Genomic DNA, 24,176 nt, shown 5'->3' with positions numbered 1-24,176 from the left:
GCTTTTGGCATCGTAACTTCTATATTTGGTTTACATTCCCTGCTCTGTAGATCTAGCCATCATAACTTTATCTTGCTCAGTCGTTGTTACAAAAATTATGGCCTGCTACTATGTTGTTTGTGCCAATTTTTTACTCCATGAACATGTTGGCTTGCATTCCCTGTACTACAGGTGATGCCATCGTTTTGTATCTAGTTCATTGTAAGCTAACAAAGTAAGGACTTAGTTTGGCATGCTATCACTCTACTATCTAGCCTGTAGTACAAATAAACTTGTCATACTACTAGATAATAATTTTGCGTGCCATCTTGTTCTTCAAAAGCTGCATTATTGACTTGTTTCTCTGACTTGGCATGACGCTCACATATGGAAAGCTGAACATATTGGTTTGCATTCCCTCTTATACAAGTTCACAGGTGATCCCACTATATTCTGTATCTGGTCCATCCTAAGCTCCAGCATTAACTATCCTCTATGTGTTGCTCATTACAAGTTTATATCCCGAAACATCTTGATTTGCATCCCCTTCACTATAAGTTCAGGAGTATTATTTAGTTCACGGCCAAAATGAAGTAATTGCACTTGGCACATGTTGGTTCACATTCCCTCCTCTTTAGCTTTTGCCATCGTAACTTCTATTTTTGGTTTACATTCCCTGCTCTGTAGATGTAGCCATCATAACTTCATCTTGCTCAGTCGTTGTTACAAAATTTATAGCCTGCTACTATGTTGTTCATGCCAATTTTGTACTCCCGAACATGTTGGTTTGCATGGGACTCGACAAAGAGTAAGTCTCATTGTTTCATTCTAACATGCTCTGTTATATTGGTTGTTGGTATGCGGCATGGACTCTTTGTTTGCTTATTGTGCGCATTACAATGATCTTGTTATAACGATGAAATGATGAGTTCCAAATTCTTTGGCAAACAATATTGTAGTGTCTTTGCCTTTCCATTGTTGCTGTCTTAACTTGTAATGTCTTTGTTTCGGATATAGGTGCTGCATGGACAACTTAAAAGATTGCCGGATCCCTTCATTATATTGCTAGGTTTAATTACCATTCAATTTCTCTGGGTTCTGTAATATTTTTTCAATGCCTTGCAGCTGATGTAATATTTAGTTAGTTTTTATAGTTCTTTCGCGCATTTTTTCTTTGGTGCTTGTGGTAAGTGAGGCTATCCGACAGAAATCAATGCTGCGTAAATATTCTCAGTATCTAAATCACGAATTCCCATCCCTTAAACGGCCCAATTAAGCGAAATCACATATGTGCCGGCCCGCAAAATCCTAAAGCGCCTATTACGCCGGCATATAAACAGCAACTAAACGGGCTGGCCCACTTACTTATTGGGCCAGCCCACTTGATTTACTGTGGACCCCACACTTTTATTGGGCCGGCCCACTTGCTTTAAGGTGGACCCCACCCACTACTGGGCCGGCCCACTAACTAGTTGGGCCAGCCCAATTGCTTTTGTGGTGGACCCCACATACTAAATGGGCCGGCCCTTTAAGACGAAAGTGGGACCCACCTGTGTTTTGGCCCGGCCCACTAGCGTGTTGGGCCGGCCCACTTGCTATATGGTGGACCCCACATACTAAATGGGCTGGCCCTTTAACAGGAAAGTGGGACCCACCTGTGTTTTTGGCCCGGCCACTAGCATGTTGGGCCGGCCCACTTGCTATATGGTGGACCCCACATACTAAATGGGCCGGCCCTTTAACAGGAAAGTGGGACCCACCAGTGTTTTGGCCCGGCCCACTATCTTGTTGGGCCGACCCACTTGCTATATGGTGGACCCCACATACTAAATGGGCCAGCCCTTTAACTGGAAAGTGGGACCCACCTGTGTTTTTGGCCCGGCCCACTATCTTGTTGGGCCGGCCCACTTGCTATATGGTGGACCCCACATACTAAATGGGCTGGGCCTTTAACAGGAAAGTGGGACCCACGGTGCTTTTGGCCCACCATCGGCTTGTTGGGCCAGCCCATTTGATCTAATGTGGACCCCACGTACTAAATGGGCCGGCCCGATAGCAGGAAAGTGGGACCCACATGCTAATTGGGCCGGCCCACTAACTTCTTGGGCCAGCCCAGTTGCTTTAATGTGGACCCTACTTTGTAAATGGGCCGGCCCGATACCAGGAAAGTGGGTCCCACATGTCTTGTGGGCCGGCCCTTTTGCCTGTTGACCGGTCAAACGAGTGCATTCGGCCCGGCCCACATGCTTAGTGGGCCGGCCCATTAAAGTTTTGACCAGTCAACCTTAGAGGTTAGGCCCGGCCCACGTAACTAATGGACCAGCCCAGCTATATAGTTGACCGGTCAAACTAAGTCAGCTGGCCCGGCCCGCAAACTTAATGGGCCGGCCCGCTTAAGACGTGGCAGGCCTTGTGTGGGCCTACCATCTACCACGGGGTTTCCGCCGGTTAACGCCGTTAATCGCGCCGACAACGGCGTCTGCCACGTGTCAGTTTGCATGACGTCAGCAGTCAACGGGCTCCCGGAAACACTTGGGCAACGGTCCGATTTTCCGTGGCGGAAGGGCGCCCAAGCGCGACGGACCGAAAAAATCGTCGTAGGAATTTGCCTGACGCAGTTTCCACAACAGAACCCATATCGTCGGGTTAGGCCCATAGGCGACGAAAAATACCCCTTAGCGGACGATTTTGAGACGTTGTCTATCAGAACTTTTCTTGTAGTGATGGCGGCAGCCTCTTTTTCGGCTTTCTTGCGGGCTCTTTCGCTCTGCTCTAACTTAGCAGCAAGAGCGTTAGCACGCTTATTGGCTTCCGCAAGTTGTCCTGACAAAATACGCGACAATTAAATGTTATGACAAAAATAGTGGAATGAATGCAATAAAGGAGACGGATGAAGATAGTACCTTCCAGTTTCGTGCTATGATCACGATACCCGACGAATTGGGTACCAAGACGGATAAATTGCTTCATTAAAGGCTAAAAGGAGGACCAAAAGGAAAATAAGTCAATATAGCTAGTCTGGAGTCGACAGGATATCGTAAGAAACAAAAGCAGAGATAAAAATACTGAAAGGCTCGGCACGTAAAAAAAAGAAAAAAAAAGAGAAGATTGAAACACTTACATCATCTAATGAAGGTGTCGAAGAGTCACCAGGGAACATGATGGTTTCCTTGGATGGCTCGACCCTTGCCTTCTTTGGCGAAGAAGCACGGGGGCTCGCAGGTGGAGTCAAATGCTCGACGTTTTGTTGAGGAGGTGAAGTTTCCTCCCCATCACGTTGAGTTTCGGACACAACTAAAGTACGCGACATACTCGTTCGAGCAGCCGCGTCAATAGGTTGTCCCTCTTCCTCGTCATCACTACAATAAAAAAGGGCGGCAGTATAAGAAGCAAGATAGACAAGAAACGTCAAAATAAAAAAGTAAAGAGTAAGAAGTAACTTACGAGCTGACGAGGGCATCAGTATATGGATTGAAAGCTGCCTTCCTATCTGAAGGCTCAGTTTCTTCGGCGTTAGAGGTGCCGGAATCTTTGACTTCATCCCTTTTTATCTTCATCCTTGGAGAAGCGTGAGGAAGAGAGTGTGTCGAGGCAGTGGCTTCTGACTCAGCGGAAGCCGTGGATTTGTGGGAACCCGCGACTTTAGTGGCAGGACGCGAGGTGCCTTGGTTGTCATCGTCGACAACGGTACGGTCCTCAATTTCTCCACCTTCAGGAAGAGGAGGAAGAGAAACAAGGACAAGGTGGTCCTGAGGAAAAATAAGAGAGAAAGAACGTCGACAAAAAGGTGTTAACAACATAGTAGTCGACAAATAATAAACTCGAGGAAGCAATATAGCAATTCAGAGAGAAAAATTACCTCGGGAAGGGGATTGGTGCTACTATATGGCGCAATACGGCAAGAACTTGGAACTGAATCCTTCTTGTTGAGCGATGAGATTTTGCGAATAAGCTTTTCAAAATCCTTCAAAGGAAGATCTTTTGAGAGCCTATCGACATCTTTTTCACCAGCATATTTCCAGAAGGGGTTTTTGCGAGCTTGAAGAGGCTGCACTCTAGTCCTAAGGAAATAAGCGGTAATCTCAATACCCGACAATTCCTTGCCGCGGGTGTTTTGTAGCTCATGGATGCGAGTCATCAGCACCTCTGTCGCCAACTTCTCAGCATCGGTAGCTTCAGCATCCCAAGAATGGTGGCGAAGGATTTTGGCTTCTCCGTCAAAAGGGGCGATGTTTTCCTCCACTGGATTGGAGCTTTCTTCGTGGATATACAGCCACTTCTTCCGCCAACCTTGGACGGAGTCGGGAAATTTGACGTCGAAATATTCGACATCAGAACGAACACAGATAACAACGCCGCCAATATTGTAGGCGACGTTGTGAGAGCCATTACGGCGGATGCAGAAGATGCGCTTCCACAGAGCCCAATTGGGTTGGACCCCGAGGAAGCATTCACATAGTGTGATAAAAATCGAGATGTGAAGAATGGAATTGGGCGTCAGATGATGCAACTGAAGCCCATAGACAAAAAGGAGACCACGAAGAAATTCGTGGATTGGGGGAGAAAGTCCTCGGATCAGATGGTCAACAAAACTAACCCGATAGTCGATTGGAGGCTTCGGGTAGCTTTCCTCCTTGGGGAACTGGAGCGAATTCTCTTTCTTGCTGAATCCCATCTTCTTCAGCATATTGATGTCTTGGGCAGAGATCTTGGATCTCTCCCACTCAGTGCTTCCCAGATCTGTCGTCGTCATCTTCGACTCCGGCGTGCTATGCCTAGTCAAACGGATGCGAGGCGGCATCAACGGACTTGGCGGCGAAGGGCATGAGAGTGGTTGAGCGCTTGAAGCAATGGAAGCAGTGGAGGAGTTGCAGAGGAGGAGCAGAGATGCGGCGCGAGCGAAAGTGCTGAAGGAAGAAGATGATGGCCTTATATAATGGTGTGGCGAGTCGATGCAACCGTTGGATGGAAAAATTATGGCGCAGATAGTCACCACGTGGACAAGGGGTAAAACTGGATTTTTACTGAGAAGTGAATGGACAGGCGATACAGTATAAGTACCAGAAAAAGCGGAGGACGTGTGTCCCCCACTTGCACGACGTGTCAATTGGATAGGAAAATGGGACCCACAAGGCAGAGAGAGAAGCGGTTCTCGCATGTTCCCGATTCAGTAATCGTGGCTATCGTAAGCAATGATGTCACTTTGACAAGAGAAATTTTCGACAAAGACACTTGACAAGAATTTCGACAGGAAAAGATCATTGATTATTTCGGGAGCCTTTGAACAAATACAAGTTTTTGCCCAAATGCTCGGGGGCTACTTCGGAAAAAAGAAATGTTCAAGTGTGACAAAATAGAAATGGCAAGAGTCTATGATCAAATACAAGTATTTGTTCATAGCCTCGGGGGCTACTCCCATCGGGAGCGCTGGTCGCGCACCCGATAGATATGAGAAGCTCGAGAGAGAGTAACAATATATCGACAGATGGTATTAATTTGTGGAGCCTACAACCAAGCACAAGTCCTTGGTTGTAGCCTCGGGGGCTACTCCCATCGGGAACGCTGTTCGCGTGCCCGATGAATTTATAAAAAAGAAAGAGAAAGATATAGACAAAGAAAAAAGAAAGAGGAAGTGAATATATTTCGAGTTATACAAATAACTCTGCATATACTCCCATCGGGAAAGCAATATAAGTCATCCGTTGACTCAATAAAATGTGCTATTACAACAGCCGAATAAGCACTCGACAATATATTCTCAGAGCGCCAAAGTTGCGACTAAATCTCTGAATGCCGCAAAATTTGCGAAGGTAAGACCCCAGATCCGTTCTATGCGGCGTGGCGCCGTCTCTGACGTCGGTTTGCTACTTTTTTCCGTATCAACAGATACAAAGAAAAATCCTAACGGACGCGTTAGGTACCCGATAAATATGACTGGGACTCGACAGAATGGTAAGACCTTAAGCGGCACCTGTCGAAGTTTACACCAGTATCCCGAGATCATGTCCAGGGACGTGATCTTGAAGTAGGTTTTTGCGGATTGCCACTAGAGCAGTTAACTAGTACCTGATCCGTCAGATGAACTAGCCCCAACTACCATTATCCCTGTACAATATAGAAATTCGTATGCAAAGATATGTGCGAAAATTCGGAGTTATCGAATAAATATAAAGGTGGAGATTTTCCCTGACTCTGCGATTCAAGCAAAATCTCGGGGGCTACTGATATAGGCATACCCAATGGGCTTGCCGAAGATGGTACCCGGGGTTTACTGAAGGCCCACGAACCAAAGAATAAGAAGATTCGGAAGCCCAAGATACTGTTAAGGAAAGCTAGAGTTGTAATAGAAGTCATTGTTTGTAATCTTGCGGGATGGGTTAGAAACCCTCCCGGACTCTGTAAACTTGTGTATCACGAATCCCTCGGCTCCGCCTCCAATAAAAGGGGGAGTCGAGGGACAAAGAAAGGATCGAATCTACTGTCAACACAACCCTAGTTTTTACGTTGTCGAGCACTTTTCGGCTGAAACCTTCGAGATCTACTTGCCCTCTACATCCAACGAAACCCTAGTCTACAATCCGTAGGCATTGACAAGTTAATCCCTTGTCACTGGGGGGCGGCGGCTGATTACCCGCCGGAGGTGAATTGGGGGGCGGCGTCGGCTGACGTGAAGGAGGTGTAGGTGAACCACCACCACCACCACCACTACCGCCACCGCCACCGCCACCACCACCACCGCCACCGCCACCACATCTCTACAATCTCTCATCACTCTCTCATGGCTTCCACCGCACCCACTCTAACCTACCAGCAGGTGGAGGAGCTTTGCGCCTCGAACTACCCTTGCCCACAGGGCTACCGCGTCCCCGCCGGCTGAAGCCTAAGCGCCGGCGGCGTGCCGGTCCCTCCCCTCCCTCAGGGTACTGCGCGCCGGGCGGCCATCACGAACCACTACTACCTCGACCTCACGCCGGAGCAGCGGATGAATCCCCGCTAGCATCCCGATAACCAGCATACTTGGGACGTCTTCTTCATCAATCGGCATGAGAGGGCGCTCGCCAGGTATGAGGAGGACGGTCTGCCTCCTGGGAACTTCCACGAGGCCGGCCGTCGGCTATGGTGGTACGGCCGGACTCTGCAGAGCATCATGGACTACATCACGGCCGGCGATATCCCCCGCCTGCACTACCCTCAGTTCGAGCCACGAGCGCCGGCCGACGACAGCGACGACAGCAGCGACGACGACGGCGGCAACTTAGAAGGAGACGACTACCAGTACAACGGCGGCGACTATGAAGACTACGAGTATGCATATTATACGCCTAGGCAGGAGTATGACTAAATAACTCCAAATTTCATGTATCATCAGTGCTATCTCGAATCAATCAAATCATTCGAAAATGGACACCAAAACACATCACGGATAATATAATTCACATGATCCATTCAACAAAGTTTGGTACAATAAATTATTACACATCATTTCTTCCCTTGTGTCCCTGCTTGCTTACGATTGGGCCGTATCCATGGAGCATCCTCATCATTTAACTTAATGCTTGGGTCGGTGTTCACTTTGAAGGGCGGAATTTCACCAAACATATTATAATCTTCTGACATGTCTGTCTTGTCCTCCACTCCCACGATGTTTCTTTTCCCTGAAAGAACAATGTGGCGCTTTGGATCATCGCATGATGTACTGATTGTTTTCTTATCTTTCCGTTTCCTCGGTTTGCTACTCATGTCCTTGACATAGAAAACCTGAGCGACATCTTTCGCTAGGACGAATGGTTCGTCAAGGTAACCAAGATTGTTGAAATCCACCATTGTCATTCCGTATTGCTGGTCCACCTTTACCCCACCTCCTGTTAGCTTGAACCATTTGCACCGGAACAAAGGGACCTTAAAGGAGGGTCCATAGTCAAGTTCCCATATCTCCTCTATGTAACCATAATATGTGACCTTTTGCCCATTCTCGGTTGCTGCATCAAAGCGGACACCACTGTTTTGGTTGGTGCTCTTTTTATCTTGGGCGATCGTGTAAAATGTATTCCCATTTATCTCGTACCCTTGGAAAGTCGTTATAGTCGAAGATGGTGTCTTGGCCAACATGTACAGCTGATCTACAACATCAATGTCATTCATTAAATGTTTTCTCAACCAACTGCCGAAAGTCTCCATGTGGGCCTTCCTAATCCAGGATTCAGGCTTCCCCGGGTTGTCCGAGCGTAAAATATTCTTGTGTTTCTCAAAGTACGGAGCCACCAAGCTGGAATTGGTTAGAACTGTGTGGTGTGCTTCAGTCAGAGAATGGCCGTCCATACATATCGTTGATTTCCTTCCGATCGTGCCTTTTCCACTTAGTCTCCCTCGTGCCGCGATCGAGGAAGACCAATCGGCTTAAGGTCAGGAACAAAGTCAACACAAAACTCAATTACCTCCTCATTTCCATAGCCCTTGGCGATGCTTCCTTCTGGCCTAGCACGGTTACGAACATATTTCTTTAATACTCCCATGAACCTCTCGAAGGGGAACATATTGTGTAGAAATACATGACCGAGAATGGAAATCTCTTCGACTAGGTGAACGAGGAGGTGCGTCATAATATTGAAGAAGAATGGCGGGAACACCAACTCGAAACTGACAAGACATTGGACCACATCGTTCTGTAACCGTGGTAGAACTTCTGGATTGATTACCTTCTGAGAGATTGCATTGAGGAATGCACATAGCTTCACAATGGCTACTCGAACATTTTCCGGCAGGAGCCCCCTCAAAGCAATCGGAAGCAATTGCGTCATAATCACGTGGCAGTCGTGAGACTTCAGGTTTTGGAACTTTTTCTCCGCCATGTTTATTATTCCCTTTATATTGGACGAGAATCCAGACGGGACCTTCGTACTGCTCAGGCATTCAAAAAAGATGACCTTCTCTTCTTTGGTCAGAGCGTAGCTGGCACGACCTTGAAACCATTCCGGATGCCGGTCATCAGGGTCTTTCAAACGTTGCTGGTCCTGCCGTGCTTCCTTTGTATCATTTGTCTTCCCATACACGCCCTAGAAGCTTAGGAGGTTCACGCAAATATTCTTCGTAACATGGATCACGTCGATTGCAGAGCGGACATCTAGGACTTTCCAATATTCTAGCTCCCAGAATATAGATTTCTTCTTCCACATGGCTGCGTGCCCGTCAGCTCCCTTTGGAACTGATTGTCCGCCAGGACCCTTTCCAAAGATGACTTTCAAATCGTTGACCATATCAAATACCTCAGCACCAGTGCGTTCCGTAGGCTTCGGCCGGTGATCTGCCTTGCCGTTGTAATGCTTGCCTTTCTTTCTTACTGGATGAATTTTCGGAAGAAATCGACGATGCCCAAGGTACACGTTCTTCTTACAATTTGGCAAATGTACACTTTCAGTCTCATGTAAGCAGTGCGTGCATGCATTGTATCCCTTATTTGACAGTCCCGAAAGGTTACTAAGAGCAGGCCAATCGTTGATGGTTACGAAAAGCAACGCTCGTAGGTCAAATTCCTCTTCTTTGTGCTCATCCCACACACGGACACCAGGTCTTCCCCACAACTGTAAAAGTTCATCAACTAATGGCCTTAGGTACACATCGATGTCGTTGCCGGGTTGCTTCGGACCTTGGATGAGCACTGGCATCATAATGAACTTCCGCTTCATGCACAACCAAGGAGGAAGGTTGTAGATGCATAGAGTCACGGGCCAGGTGCTATGGCTGGAGCTCTGCTCGCCAAAAGGATTCATGCCATCTGTACTTAGACCAAATCTTATGTTCCTTGCGTCAGCTGCAAAATCTTTGAACTCTCTGTCGATCTTTCTCCATTGCGTTCCATCTGCGGGGTGTCTCAACTGCCCGTCCGACTTACGGTCCTCTTTGTGCCATCGCAACAACTTGGCACGCTCTTTGTTCCTGAACAGACGTTTCAACCGTGGTATTATAGGAGCATACCACATCACCTTGGCGGGAACCCTCTTCCTGGGTTTCTGGCCCTCAACATCGTCACCAGGGTCATCGCCTCTGATCTTATAACGCAATGCAGTGCATACCGGGCATTCATTCAAATTCTCGTATTCACCGCGGTAGAGGATGCAGTCGTTGATTCATGCATGTATCTTCAGAACCTCTAAACCTAGAGGGCAGACAACCTTCTTTGCTTCGTACGTACTGGCGGGCAACTCGTTATTCTTTGGAAACATATTCTTCAACATTTTCAGCAAGTCTTCAAATGCCGAGTCAGCTACACCTGCCTGTGCCTTCCATTTCAGCAAATCCAATGTGCATCCCAGCTTTTTCAGACCATTATCGCATCCTGGGTACAGCGACTTTTTGTGATCCTCTAACATGCGATCCAAATTCTCCCTCTCCTTTTCAGTTTCGCAGCTTCTCCGTGCATCAGCAATGGTCCGACCAAGATCATCAGCGAGCTCATCACGTGCCTCTTCTTCACCTTCCCCTTCACCTTCCCCTTCACATTCCCCTTCACCTTCAGCATCCTCCATGAAAGTATCACCGAAATGATCAAGATAGTTTTCATCGATGAAATCATCCCCTTCTTCATCTTCTTCCATTATAACCCCTCTTTCTCCATGCTTGGTCCAACAATTATAGCTTGGCATGAAACCGTGCCGAAGCAGGTGCAGGTGAACTTCTCTTGAGGAAGAGTAACCCTTCTGATTCTTACAGTCAACACATGGACAGATAACAAAACCCTTCTTCTTGTTCGCATTAGCCACTACGAGGAAATCTTTCAAACCCGTAGTAAACTCGCCGGAGAGTCGGTTACCGTACATCCATTGCCGATTCATCTGCATTATTATAATATAAAATATATAATTAACCATCATGCATTTGTTAAACTAACTAGCTACAAACAATAGAAATTAAATGAACTACACACATGCATATTTTATCAATGACACATATATATGAAAGGTTCAAGTTGCTAACCGCAATCGAGGAGGAAAAAATAAATGAGGAAGCTCAAGTGTGGCTCCGACACTTCATATCATGTTTGTTTCATGCTCTTGGGGCATTTCATCAAACACTTTGTGTGCATAAGAGGAGCCAAAAGCAAACCTACACCCCCTTGTGAAGTTTGTGAACAGAAGTGGCACCAAATGACTAAGTGTTGTGGGCTGGACGGTATATATAGGGGTGGGGCTTTAGTCGCGGTTGGCCTGGCCAACCGCGACTAAAGGCCTTCGGGCACCTTTAGTCGCGGTTGGCCAACCGCGACTAAAGCTCCTCCCGTCCACCAGCTGGCCACCGAGCGCCCTGGGCCCAGGCTTTTGGTCGCGGTTCGCCTCCCGAACCACGACTAAAGACTCCATTAGTCGCGGTTCCTATACTTTCGCGACTAAAGGGGCTTGCCGGAAGCCTCTTTTTCTACCAGTGGACATACATGGTGTACCATGCGTCTCTTTTTACGTGAGGAAAAAATGTTACTTTAAATTAAATTTAAATTCAGTTTCTGTTTGTTTGTCCGTCGGGCTAGTGTAGGGCACACTCCAACGATTGCGGTAGTGGAGATTAGGAACCCTAGATTTTATGGCGAGAGAGTTTCCTGAACGATGTTTTGGCTTTCGTGAGAATATATTAATGGATCGTTGAGTTCATGGAATAAGGATGGTTCCATGTCAAAATAAAGTTTTATTTCTTTTGCTCGCGAGGATGTTCTTGTAGGCTGGTTTCGGGTAATATATTGTAACTTTTCGCAAAAAAAAGAAGTCTGGTCGACCGAACCTGCACGTGAGGCGGAGAGCACAAAGACGATCGTTGAGGTGATAATAAAGCTCATCTAGGGTTCCTACCCCCTCGCCGATGACGCCACCAGTCTTCTCCTCCTCTAGTGTCCTTGGGGCCTTGGAGGCGTAGCAGACCAGGACCCCTTGCCGCGCGAGGTTTTCCTTATGTGTTTAACTTATTTTTCAGTGTCTTCTTCGAGATGGTGAGGTGGTGGCTACATCTTAAAGTTTGAAATAAGGTCCTTTTCGCCCTATACTTGCACCGGTGGTGCGTCTAGCGATGGCGGAGGGCGAGTGGAGCTGTGCGTCCCGCGGATCTCCTAGGATCCAGTCGGTTTTCATGTTCGTTGGTGTGGTTTCAGGTCTAGCTCTTCCGATCTACCAATCTTATATGTGGTGATGGTTGTTTCTCTGGTGCGTTGGTCCTTTGAAATCTTAGCATGCCGACTTTCATTTTATCTACTACAACAAGCTCTACTAGACAAATTTTTCCTAGCTCCGGTGATGGAGGAGTAGGGACAGTGGCATGCCTTCAGCTTGGGCTAGTATCTATAGTCATTTCTAGGTGGTCCATGAACCTATTTGTAATCTTTATTACCTTTTAGGTTTTTGGTATTACTATGGATGATTATCAAGTAAATCGGTGAACTTTTCGCAAAGAAAGTTTGCATTCATGTTAGTAGAGGAACCCATATGCGGGGTTTTTTTTTTTTTTTGCCCCTTTCACTTTCCCCTCACATTGCCTAGTCTGCAGTTCAGGTCGGTGTGCAGCCGCGAGCCCTCTTCGCTTCTTGGCAGCATGCTCATGCACAGATGGTTATCGTTCACATGACGATGTTGTTCCTACTAGGACTGTGCGCCTGAGAGGCCGTCTGTAGGTGTGTTTGCCATCGATTACATCGGATCATGAGAATTGAGAACCACCTCTTTTATCTGCCAACCGCTCCCTATCCTACCCTTGTCCGATCTGTTATCCACTCTCACTTACAGATATATCAACCGCATCGCTTACTCTTGTTGGGCCCTATCGGGTCGGTCGATATTCACTAACGGTCATGCCTCCACTTCTCTATCCATTACGCATGCTCACTTTACTTTAGCAGGCTAGATGTCTCGACTACACACTTTCTTTGCTCTAACGATCAGTTGAGGGAGCCCCCAAAGATTTCCCAAACGTGCTTTGGTGGCTCTAGCACAAAATCGCCCCCTACTGGTGTCCATCAAATCGTGACAGTGCGAACATCGGATCAAAAATTAGACCGGCATCCCCCTTCCGGGCCCGTAGCGGGGGGGGCGATGGCAACGCATGACACGTCGATAAAACCACGTGGGTCTGTCATGGCAGCGACATCGGGGGAAGATATATCCTCCCCACCCTGAAAATTCTCTCACAACTCCACTCCCGTCACCTGAGCAACCAACACCGGCTAGTGAATTTAAAGTTGAGAGTTGGATTTGAATGTGGGCGCCTTCGTGGCCTAATTTGAACTATGATTTGGTTTTCTTATTTTTTTTCTTTTAATCATTGGGGGAACAATTTGGGGGACGTCGGTGGAGGACTGGAGATAGAGGGAGATCTCCAAACCGCGACTGCTTTTTCGGCGCTCCCCAAATGTTATATCCGATGCTAGGATATTAAAAACATTATTAAACCTATTCTCAATATATTACTCCCTCCTTCTGAAAATAAGTGACTCAACCTTTTCTAAAAATGAAGGTACCTATAACTAAAATACATCTAGACAGATCTAAATTTTGATAAAATTGAGTCACTTATTTATAAATGAAGGGAGTAGTATATTTAATGTATTTTCAAATGAATTTAAACTGTTAAGGGGGTTATTGTAAAATTAACTTAAAACACAGACGGGCCCATTAATTCGGGCCGGAGAGAGTATCATTTATTTCTTTTGACGGTAATATGTTCGTGCGGTTCCTCGATGTTTTTATATTATGTTGTTATAGAGGTTAGGGCACCTCCAGTGGCGCGACGTAAACGGACGCTGAGCGACCGTTTGCATCCGCTTTGACCGAAAATGCGTCTCTGCGGACGCTGCGCGGACGCGGAAAGTGTCCACTCGCGTCTCCACCGGGCCCGCCTGGCAACGAGTCTGCATCAAGAGCACCGCTTCGGCGGTCAGCGCTTCCGCGGCTGCGCCGCAGCCTTCGCCATCAATGGCGCGACTGCCTGTTCTGCGCGCGCACTGGCGGGTGGCGGCTGGGCTTCTGCGCCGCCTTCAATGGCATCGTATCCCGCGCGCGGCCGCCCTTAAAAGTCCACCGGCCGCGTTCGTCCTTCGCCCACACCTCCACTCGCAACACCACCGCCGCAGCGCCATGGGGAAGAAGAACGATTTCGAGACCTCCGGCAGCGGCAACAAGAGGGTGCCGCTCCCCGTCACGGTGGGGAGGCTAATGCACGGCAAATGGTTGCCGTGCGACGACGCCTGGTCTGGCGTGCAACTCCCTGGCGGCTAGAGGCTCAGCTGCCGCCGGGTGCCCATCCCTCCAGTCCCTGCGCGCGAGCCTGATCGGAGCGCGGAGATCCGGCGAAGGAGGCGGTACCTGCCGCCGGACCTCCGCGCCGATCCGGCGTACGCCATCGACTCGCCCAGTTGGCGTACGTATCTGTCGACGGAGACGGATAGGAGAAGGAGGGCGGGCTTCATGGGCGACAGGGATTTTCCCTTCGCGTCTGCACAGCCGGCTCGTCCACGAAGACAGGAGGCGCCGACGCGTCGTTAGCAGGCGCAGTACAACGACGACGACGACCGCGACGAGGAGGACGACGACGCCTACGCTTCCTACGACGACGACGACGACTACATCGAGGCGCTCGCCTACCATAATGAGGAGGTGAAGGACGACAGCGACGACTACGTCGCGGCCGTCTTCCACGAATGGCAGCAGGCCATGGCGGAGGGCTGCAACTTCGAGTTCCCGGAGAACATGACGGACGACGAGATGGCGAAGCTCGGCATCCTCGTCTCCGAGAATGACACGCCTGTGCAGCCGCCTCTGCCCCGCTATGCCACCGGCGTCATGCCGCCGGGCCTGTCGCAGCCGTAGCCCTGGGCGCCACCACCGCCGCCACAGCCGTAGCCCTGGGCGCCACCACCGCCGCCACAGCCTACTCCACCTCCAGCACCGGCGGCGCGCCCGGCGTACGCTCCCCCGGATGGCTACTGGCCGTGGGTGATACCGGAGCTCATCGTGCTCGACAGCGACGAGGAGCAACAGTAGGCGTTAGGGATTTTTTTTATGTTTTAACTATGTAAAAATGATTCGGCCAAAAAATGCGTCGTGCCGCTGGAGCCACCCCCGACGCAAACGGACGCGCGGTCGATTTCGACCATTTCGGCCGATGCAAATGGACGCGCGCGCATGCTAAAATGCGTCGCGCCGTTGGAGATGCCCTTATGTATAAGAGTGCGGCGTGTGGGTCCCGAGCTACATCTAACCCGGTTTTTGAACGGTTTCAAAAACAACATTTTGAATGTTCAAAAAATTCATAGAAAAATTCTATATGTAGAAAATAATGTACTCTGCTAACCTAAAAAAATCAGCTCGAAAAACCAGTATTTTAGACTGCACAAAAAAGACAAAATCTAACATCTAAAATAGTGATGGTGCAAATATTGTCCGGGAGAAAAAAACATTGTTTCTTCAGCATGCATAAACGTTGTTTCTGCATGCATATTTGATATTTCCTTGCATAGCACGCCTTGTCTACTGACGAACAAGGTGCAGAGTAGTAGAGTTACTGAAGCATGAATCTTGTGTCGCAAGTCTTGTGTGCAGCACAGATCACAAAGTCAGTGGACGGCATCAAATGAATCACCGCGGAACGCAGTTTCTTTGAAGCAGAGAAACTCTGCCTGCAGCCTGCTCCCTGAACTCCCATTTTTTTCACGCGCTTCTTCCTTCTGTCTCTTCTTGTCCAATCTAGTCCAGTCAAGCTGACCACTGACCAGCTCTAGCGGGGAAGCGTCCGAACGCCGGCATGAGTGAGCGAGCGGATGAACCAGGTCTGCGAGCCGGCGGGGGGAGGAGGACGAGGAAGAAGGCGAGGCCGGGCGCCTCGACCGAGTTCCGGGGCGTGAGCCGGCGTCCGAGCGGCAGGTACGGGGCGCAGATCAGAGAGTCCAAGGGGGGAGTTCGGAGTCACAGATGGCTCGGCTGTTTCGACACCGCCGAGGACGCCGCCAGAGCGTACGACGCCGCGGCCGTCGAGCTGCACGGCGAGGCGGCAATAACTAACTTCGAGCAGCTCGCCCCTATTGGCGACGGCGGCAAGACGCCGCTCCTAGCCGAGCTTTCCGGCCAAGAAGCCGGGACGGAGCTCCGCCGCGGGCACCTGCATCGGAGCGCTGGGCAGACATGGGGCTCGAAGGGGAAAGCCGCGCTGTCACTGGGATGCTCCGACCTAACGCCGGCGGAGGGCAGGCAGGTGGACGAGTTGCTCATGGACATGGACTCCACTGACGTAAGTAACTCCATCTCTGCAGCTACCTGCTCTTTTCATCCTGTGCAATTATACTGATTTGGTCATCTCGTCCCGTCTATACCTTCGTGAGGTTCAGGACAGGGAGGCGCTCATCGAAGCGGCTGCGATTCTTCAGCAGATTTCGCAAGCTGTGCCATGGAGATGGTGGTAGAGCCAAACTAAATGATGATGATCGAAGCACTGCGGCAAGATGATGACGATGATGAACATTTCTGACTCGTAGGCTGATACGAGGATGTGGGTGACTTCGAGTACTTTTGGCTTGAAACAGCAATGTTGGTGCAGAACCGATCCAACGCTGCTGCAATAGTTCAGTGGCTTCTGGTACTTGGCAGAAGAACTCTCGTGCTCTTCTATTTTAACTTTGCACGTCAATGCTGGGATCTTGCTGTTCTTCTAACAGTAGGAACATGCCTGATCTTCAATGAGTCCTCGACTGGGTAAGTAGGTACCAAGAAGATCTTGTTTAACCAAGTATGCATGTCTGTCTCTGTCTTACAGTACAAGCCCACCTTGAGTGTAACCATGTACGTATGTAAGCTTTGCTAAAAATATTCTTGCAGAAGCTGTATCCCTTGCTTGTAATCCAGCCATCCGATTGACCGTCATTGTTTCCGCTTTTACTGCATTATTAGTTTATTACTGCAATTAAGGCGCGCTGAAACTTGTCCAAGTGGATTGCCGTTGGAACAGAACCTTCCAAGTCATTACTGTAAATGTTTGATTTTGGAAAGGAAATGTAGATGGTTCAAGGCGCCGGAATTCTCTAGTAAGAGCCTCATAGCGGCCCCGATAGTATTTTGTTGGGCGGCGGCCAAATTGGGGTCACACCGGCGCGTCCCAAAAAGTGCCGGCGCATTTTGAAGCCCAATAGAGGCGCCAGCAACCCCGTACCAGCCCTTCGCAAAGGACGCGAATCGGGCGCCTCGCGGCACGTTAGAAATCGCGCGTGGGCTACGCCTGGCAGCGAGAGGAGGCGGCAGGTCGCATTAAAAACGACGCGTACTGTACGGTCGTCAGCGTCAACCGAGGCGGTTCCGACGAGGAGGCGACTAGACACGCGGCGTCCACCCACCTCCCCACGCGCCTTGAATGCACGTCCGCCGCCATCCTTTAAAACCCCACCGACGCGCTGCTCTTCTCCCCCGTCGTCCAACCCTAGCCGCCGCCAAGCTCTCAAACGTCGCGCGACACTCCTATCACCACAAACACCTCGCCATGGCGGCAGCGGCGGCGGGGCACTCCGGTCACTGCAGCAAACCCACGACGATGCCGACATCCTCTATTGGCAGCGCATCCCGGTGACGGTGAAGTTCAAGCTGCCGCACGGGTGGCATATCTCCAACGCCGGCTATGCCATTCCGCTGCCGCCACTACCTGGACCGGAGAAGCGTGCCCTCATCGCCGAGCGGCGGGTGCACATGATGCCGGCGGAGCGAAGCCAGCCGGCGCACGCGTAGAACAGCCTGGTGTGGTCGCGGCGCTTCCAAGGCGTGCTCGGCCGGCCGCTTCAACCGCGTTGGCCGGCGGGCCTGGCGGCAAGGACGCGACGTCGACACGACGCTGACGGAGTACGGCTTCAGCCCGCGCATCCACGGCGTCGACCGCATCCGCGTGCCCCTCTTACACCTGCAGGCGTAGTGCATGGCGCCGGAGGCACCACCGCTACGGAGGCTGCCAGCAAGGAAGACGACATCAGGCAACTCGCGCACCGGATCATCGACCGTCGGCGGCCGCACGCGCTCGGCCACGCTCGGGCCTCCTTCGGGCGGCGTCGTCATCCACGACGACCCGAGGCGCACAACTTCGGCTCCGGCTCGGAGGACGCCAGGGATGATTCAACGCCGCCGCCCCAAGGAGGAGGACGCTGCGGGTTTGCCACCACCTCCGCCAACGAAGAAGAGGTGGTGGGAGAGGGAGGCGCAGGCGGCCTTCCGTGGCGGCGACGACCCGGAGGACTTCCCGGGGCAGCACCTCATCGTCGGCCGTCCCGTCAACAAGGACTACCGGCAGATCACGCAGGACCCACCGCAGGTGGCGGTGTGGTCCACCATGGACCACGGCAACAACTTCGTCGACCTCGCCGGTCCTTTTGAGCCGCCGACGCCAAAGGAGGAGGAGGATGACGACTGGTCCTTTGACTTCTCCGACGATGACGGTGGCGGCAACGACGCAGACAACCTCGACTACAACACCTTCCAGGGGCGCCGGTAGTTTATTTTTTAAAAAATTAGTTCAAATTCGAGTCACTTTTGTATAAAACTAGTTTAAATTCTTATGAATTTCATATTTCGTTACATATGAGGACCCCCAAATTCAAGTCACTTTGGGTGTCGAAGCAGCACCCCAAATGGAGGATGCAGTGCCGGTGCCCCCCATAAGGCTATGCCGACGGCCCTGTCGACGCCTATTTGGGGGGCACCGGTGGAGATGCTTTAAGATTGTTGCTGGACAAGTCTAGCCAATGCAGGCTTGTGAGATTAGAACATGCCATGGCAGAATGCACAAAGCTGGTTTATTCTAAAATTTCTGCAACATACTGACCAGCAGCAAGGTAATTAAATTTCCTATCAACAATGGAACCATATTTTATATTTTCAAGGGAACCTCTAAACGGCCAGCCATATTAGTTTATCTTACATTGTGGAATACTTAAAAGAAAATTCCCTCACATTCATAAATCATGATGGTTTTGTTTTAAAGATGCTTCCTTTCCTCTTTTTTTTCTCGAACACACATCTAAATGTGTGTCACTTTGTACTGGAAGAAAACACCAATAAGGTGCAAGTATACCTTACTGGTTGTTTAGTTTGGCGCTTCACAATCAGGCATCACACTATCTTTTTCGTGAGTATGCCAAAGTGGCATACCATATTTTTGTAGAAAGAGAGAAACACATAATTACAAGATCACCGCCCAAACATGTGAACAAGTCGGTGATGTATACCTCCAGCGCACACACACTCTCTCCTCTCCCTCCCTAAGCCTACTTTCAAGATGCCGGTGCACTCCCTCCGGCAAATGCCATCTCCCAAGCATTGCACTATCAAACACGTACCCTAGCGTTGCCGATTCTGCTGCGCCAGAGAGGAGCTTCTACCCAACCATCAAAGAAAGCACTGTGGGAAGATTGGGCCGAGTAATTCCCAGATTCAGTCTGGCACGAGGCCAAGGCGTCCTCAGTCTCTGGAAAGGTGAACGCCCCCAATGAACTCCACTAAGTGCTGCACGATCGCTAGTTTAAGGCCTGATCTCTGTATTTAGCTCCCTTTGACTATACTGGGGCTTAAGGATCCTAGATAAAACATGAACAGTTCCAGGTTTTTTCACCGGACAGTCCCGCTTTTCCTACTTTCTGACGGAGATTTGCATTCAAATTGAAACATGGAAATGAGATTTAACAATACATTTTTAGTTCTTTCACATTTGAGGATGGCTCGTGAGGAGGTAAATTCGGAGATTTCTACCAAGCAGTTGATAGCATCTGCCATCATGTTATCCAGACTCTGTTTAGAACACATCTACCTCAGAAACTCGGGTAATGAGTAGCATGTTCTAGGAGCCATCCCTCAGACCCACACTAGTCAAATAACAGAATATTTCAACAACCAAGAAGCCACTAGCGCCAGTACTGCATGTCAGTATGAGTAAGGTGCATGATCAGATCCAGCCCTTGATTTCTGCAAACAGAAGTGCGGCGACCAAAGCACCCCCTAGATGAGCAGAACCTGACACACGACTCTTGCCCTACAGAATGAACAGGCATCAATTAGTTGCATTGTAGAGCAGGAAGCATGAAGAATTCATGGCTCACAACATGATTTTTTTTATAGAAAATATCACAAGATGAATAACAGTGGGGTATCAGAAAATGCAGAAGATCTTCAATCAATGATGTAGTTTGACATGGCTGGACTAGTGATGGATGGCAGTGTGAGATGAGACATTGACTTGAAGTTTTTTTTTTCCGATGAAGTAGATGCATTGTAATATAAAGTAAAAGCAATGATTACCAGAAAGGTGCAAAAGATAGAAGAACAAACAGGTAAGACTACAAGCCCAAAATCGATAAACCCCAGGTTAATTAAAGACCAGGAGTTGTATCATTTGGTTGGGAATCACACACATGCAATTCACAAGTTTTCGAGTCCTGAGTAGCAATAAATGAAAGTAGCAACGACATAATCAAAACTCATGGCCAATGGATATACTCAACAATGGCATCAATAACATTCACATATTACTAGAATTGTTTGGTACCTGGCTTTAACAGAACATAACTAAATGCAATAGAGATTAGAGTTAAAATACATGTTCCCTCCAATTCGCTATGTAGTGCATTTCTAGGTTTTCTCAGAAAAAAACAAGGAGCCTTCATGATGTCAATTAAGATTGTCAAATCTCCGTACAAAGGTGCATTTGAAATGGAATGTAGACTTATTTTCCCACTTACAAACCTTGAAGTGTAGTGCAGATAAAGATAGTAAGAATAAATGTTGACCCAAAAATTTAATGAGGCAAAGGTTTGAGATGCGCTGCATTGTGACAATTCTCAAAAGCCTAAAATGCTCTACATTCTCAAAAGAAAGGAGTACCTTCTTCACCCTCCATAAATCAGCACCAATCAAACCAGCTCCCTGAAATTAGTAAAGTCAAATAAATCCTGTTCTCACTACCAGGCACCCACATGTTTAACAGATTTATTTAATACAAATAAAAGCTTCTCACCACTAATGCAGCTGGAAGAGGAATGAAGAAGAGCAAGTATATTTTACTCATCGGAAACATAAAAATGTAGAGAAGAATAGTTGCATTAACTGCAGCACTTGCACCCTGAGTGACATGAAAGGATCATATTTAGCGTGTAATAACCAGTATCTTTTGTACAAAATCACCAAAGGTGACCATTTGGTGTTTTTCATACTATTGTGTCACCGTGTCACCTCTGATCACCACATTTACCATCCAAATAATTTTCTTGCTATAGGATAATAAATAATTCGTGGGTTGGGGTAAAATTCACTGTAATATATGATGTAGACAGGAAATCACTTACGAGCGCAGGAGTGTTCCATCCTCCAAAACCCTGCGATATAAGCATTACATATTAAGTTCATTCCATAAACATAGGTTATTGAATGTACTGTCCAGGATCTGGAATTCAGGTCCCTGATGTATAAACTATTGACGTTCAAGCATGTTACCTCTTTCCGTGAAGCTAGAAAAATCATTTCTCCCAAGAAGAATGTAGATCCAAAAATTGCGCCTTCTACGTACAACTGTATAAGATAACCAGGACCAAATATGCGGGCAATCTGATGCACAGAGAAGTAAAATAATTCAGCATTTGCAAGAAACAGAGTGTGAGGATGTACTACAGCAACTCCGAGATCAGGTATAAGTGCAGGTTCTATAAGATGTTGGTCTGATTGCCAATACAGGAAAGATATATTCGGACAAATTGTATATTGCAATTCATTTACATTGTACTTTCAAGAGTGTGGCATGCTCTAGTACAAGGGGCTGCTCTCAGAGGAATCGGGAAACCAAAAGTGAACTATCTGTACCAACAGTTCTCAACTTATCTATGGACTTGCTTATTTATAGATTGGAAGTATATAAAATATCACCTTTTGCACGTTTATTTCCCATTTCAACAAATATGTGTCGTCAACAGAGCAGAGTAGAAGAGTGAAAATCTTACGCTTGAACCGAAGAAGTAGAGGCCAATCATGTTATTGAAGAGGTGCTTAGCATCTATGTGGCTGAAAGCACTGGTGAGGAGTGTGTGCAACCGCAAGCTCTTGAAATTGTCCACCGAAATCTGCCCATCAACGAAAATCATCAGGCTAGGGATACACTGTCTGTACCCCGCTTGGGGAAATTATAGTACTAGAAGAAGTCCCTTGTGTAACCAAACCACGAACCATGAAATGATTCACCATGAACCTCTGATCAACGTAGCTGTGAGCTCTTGTGAGCAACATGTGCAGCAGCCCGCCCGTGTACATGTCCAGCCAAATCTGCTCATCAACAAAGATCATCAACTGATATATGCACTGGGGAATCAAATCAAAATTCCTTTTGGGTAAGCACTGACCACGGAAGGACTGAACCTGAACCTGGGATCTGCCAGGCGCCAGAGCCCGTAGACGGCCACATTGGCGCCGGCGAGCATCAACACCACGTCATCAGCTGGGGTTGTTGTCCAGTGCGCCCTAGCGGATCGAGACGCCAAAACCGAAGTTGAGGGACCAAACGACCAAAGAGGCGAGAAATTTCTCCTCCCCGGAATGAAGAAGCAGAAACCGAAACCTCACCATGGCGCGCCGACGCCGTGGAGCAACGTCGACGACGAAGAGGCGAACCAGTCCGTGGTCCCGCTTAGCTGCAGAGAAAGCGGCTCGTCGAGGGACCCAGCGCTGCGCACCGTGCCGGTCCGGGCGGCCGCCACGAAGGCACCGGCGCTCGTCGGAAGGATCGAGCCGGTGCTGCGGGGCAGGAGGCCAGGCGACGGGGAGGGGGAGTCCGGCGGGGAGGCGGAGGCGGCAGCGAGGGGAGAGGTGGAGTGGAGGAGGCGGCAGTGGGGGGCTCGGCGGAGGGCGGCTTGGTGGTGCGCGACGGCGGGCTGGAGCTGCTGCAGGAGCCTCCGCATGGCCGCCATTCTGCCTAGCTTCCACCACGAAAGTCAGGCGCTTTTTGTGGCCGTCCCCGCCGCTGGTTATACCCGCCGTCGCCGCCGCTGTGTTTGTTAGAGCACGCGCATGTCAGGCGAGTAAGTTGGTTAGAGCTCCACCGGCATCTGCGAAATAGGGCCCGGCGCCGGCCCTGCGGTACGCGGGTGCCCGGCACAACATTCTTTATTTAGATGTTGTTTTGTACCTCTATCAAATTTTATAAAAGCCTCTTCAGAAATTCGACGTAGTTGTTATTGAATAGGCATCAGCGATCCCGATCAAAGCAATTCGTATAGGCATTCTTTCGGCGCGCCAACGCTTTTATGGAACTCCAGAACATATCGACGCTTTTTAGAGAGCGTCGATGTTGACGCTTTTTCTTACTAGAATCTCAATAAAGTTATTGGGAGCATCGGTGAAGATGATCTTAGAGCACAGTCCTTCTCAAAAGAAATAAGGTTGCGTTTGGCACCAACGCGAGTACTTTGATTTCAAAAAATACCATGGTATTGAATATTTGAGATGTTTGATTTCAGCAAAAACTAATGTTTTCTATATTTTGTTTTTTTAGAAAACTAAACTGATTTTGAAGTATAGAAAAAAGGTCTTTTTTCAAAACTGAAGTATTTTTTGCCTAGATAGAAAACACTACAGTTTTACAATACTTAAGTTTTAGAAAAACTTAGTGCTAAACTAAGCCTAAAACCACAACCCGCTCTGCAACAAGTCAGTCTGAAAATACCGCCTCCTCCATTTCAAAATAGGCGCGCTAGCTGATCCATGTGCTATTATCAGTTGCTAAATCCAATGTGAATTGTAAATTCAGCAACTAAGAGCATCTTCACTCGTTGGCCCTAAAGCTCTTTGAAAGACTATGGGACGGGGGTGGGGCACCAGAAAACACGCTCAATCGGTCTCCCAATTTCATTTTAACGATGGCGCGCCCAACAACTTATCTGGCACCCCCAGGCCGAACCCAACCCACGGGGAGGCTAGCGGGGTTGCCAGCATGGCGCGTGTTGGCGGGAACCAGTGTGGGAAGAGCACACGTGAATGACCGATCGTCGTGGGCCAGCTTAGCCAGCGGCTGCGGATCGGTCGTCTTCCTCCTCGACTTCCACGCCTGCTCGTCTTCAGCGCCTGCTCGCCTTTAACTTTTTGCAGCAGCGACAGGCATTGACGCGTCCCGTCTATGGGGCACGCGCCGGTGTTAATGGCCGCCATCGCCTCCCCTTCTCCCTGTTA

At 48.9% G+C, this 24,176-nt stretch overlaps 2 protein-coding genes across 2 annotated transcripts in view; both read right to left on the bottom strand.

The window, feature by feature from the left end:
* The window catches only part of LOC139832364 (uncharacterized), a 123,759-nt gene extending 119,027 nt beyond the window's left edge, over positions 1 to 4,732 (bottom strand). The window contains exon 1 of the mRNA XM_071822099.1: positions 4,577 to 4,732. Coding sequence (XP_071678200.1) covers positions 4,577 to 4,732 — 156 coding nt within the window. The remainder of the gene's footprint in view (positions 1 to 4,576) is intronic.
* A 14,893-nt stretch (positions 4,733 to 19,625) lies between these two features.
* LOC127309706 (RHOMBOID-like protein 12, mitochondrial) lies at positions 19,626 to 22,985 on the bottom strand. Its single transcript, XM_051340457.2, has 9 exons — positions 22,575 to 22,985; positions 22,355 to 22,472; positions 22,182 to 22,277; positions 21,959 to 22,078; positions 21,459 to 21,569; positions 21,311 to 21,340; positions 20,983 to 21,087; positions 20,850 to 20,891; positions 19,626 to 20,001 (listed from the first exon to the last, which is right to left on the bottom strand). Exons 1-9 carry the CDS (start codon positions 22,916 to 22,918, stop codon positions 19,915 to 19,917), a joined length of 1,053 nt encoding a protein of 350 aa, XP_051196417.1. The 5' UTR covers positions 22,919 to 22,985; the 3' UTR covers positions 19,626 to 19,914.
* Positions 22,986 to 24,176: the final 1,191 nt, after the last annotated feature.

This window comes from Lolium perenne, chromosome 6 (genome assembly GCF_019359855.2).
Source record: "Lolium perenne isolate Kyuss_39 chromosome 6, Kyuss_2.0, whole genome shotgun sequence".
NCBI lineage: Eukaryota > Viridiplantae > Streptophyta > Magnoliopsida > Poales > Poaceae > Lolium > Lolium perenne.
Note: the sequence above shows the minus strand (reverse complement) of the source record. Positions and strands in the feature narration are given on the sequence as shown.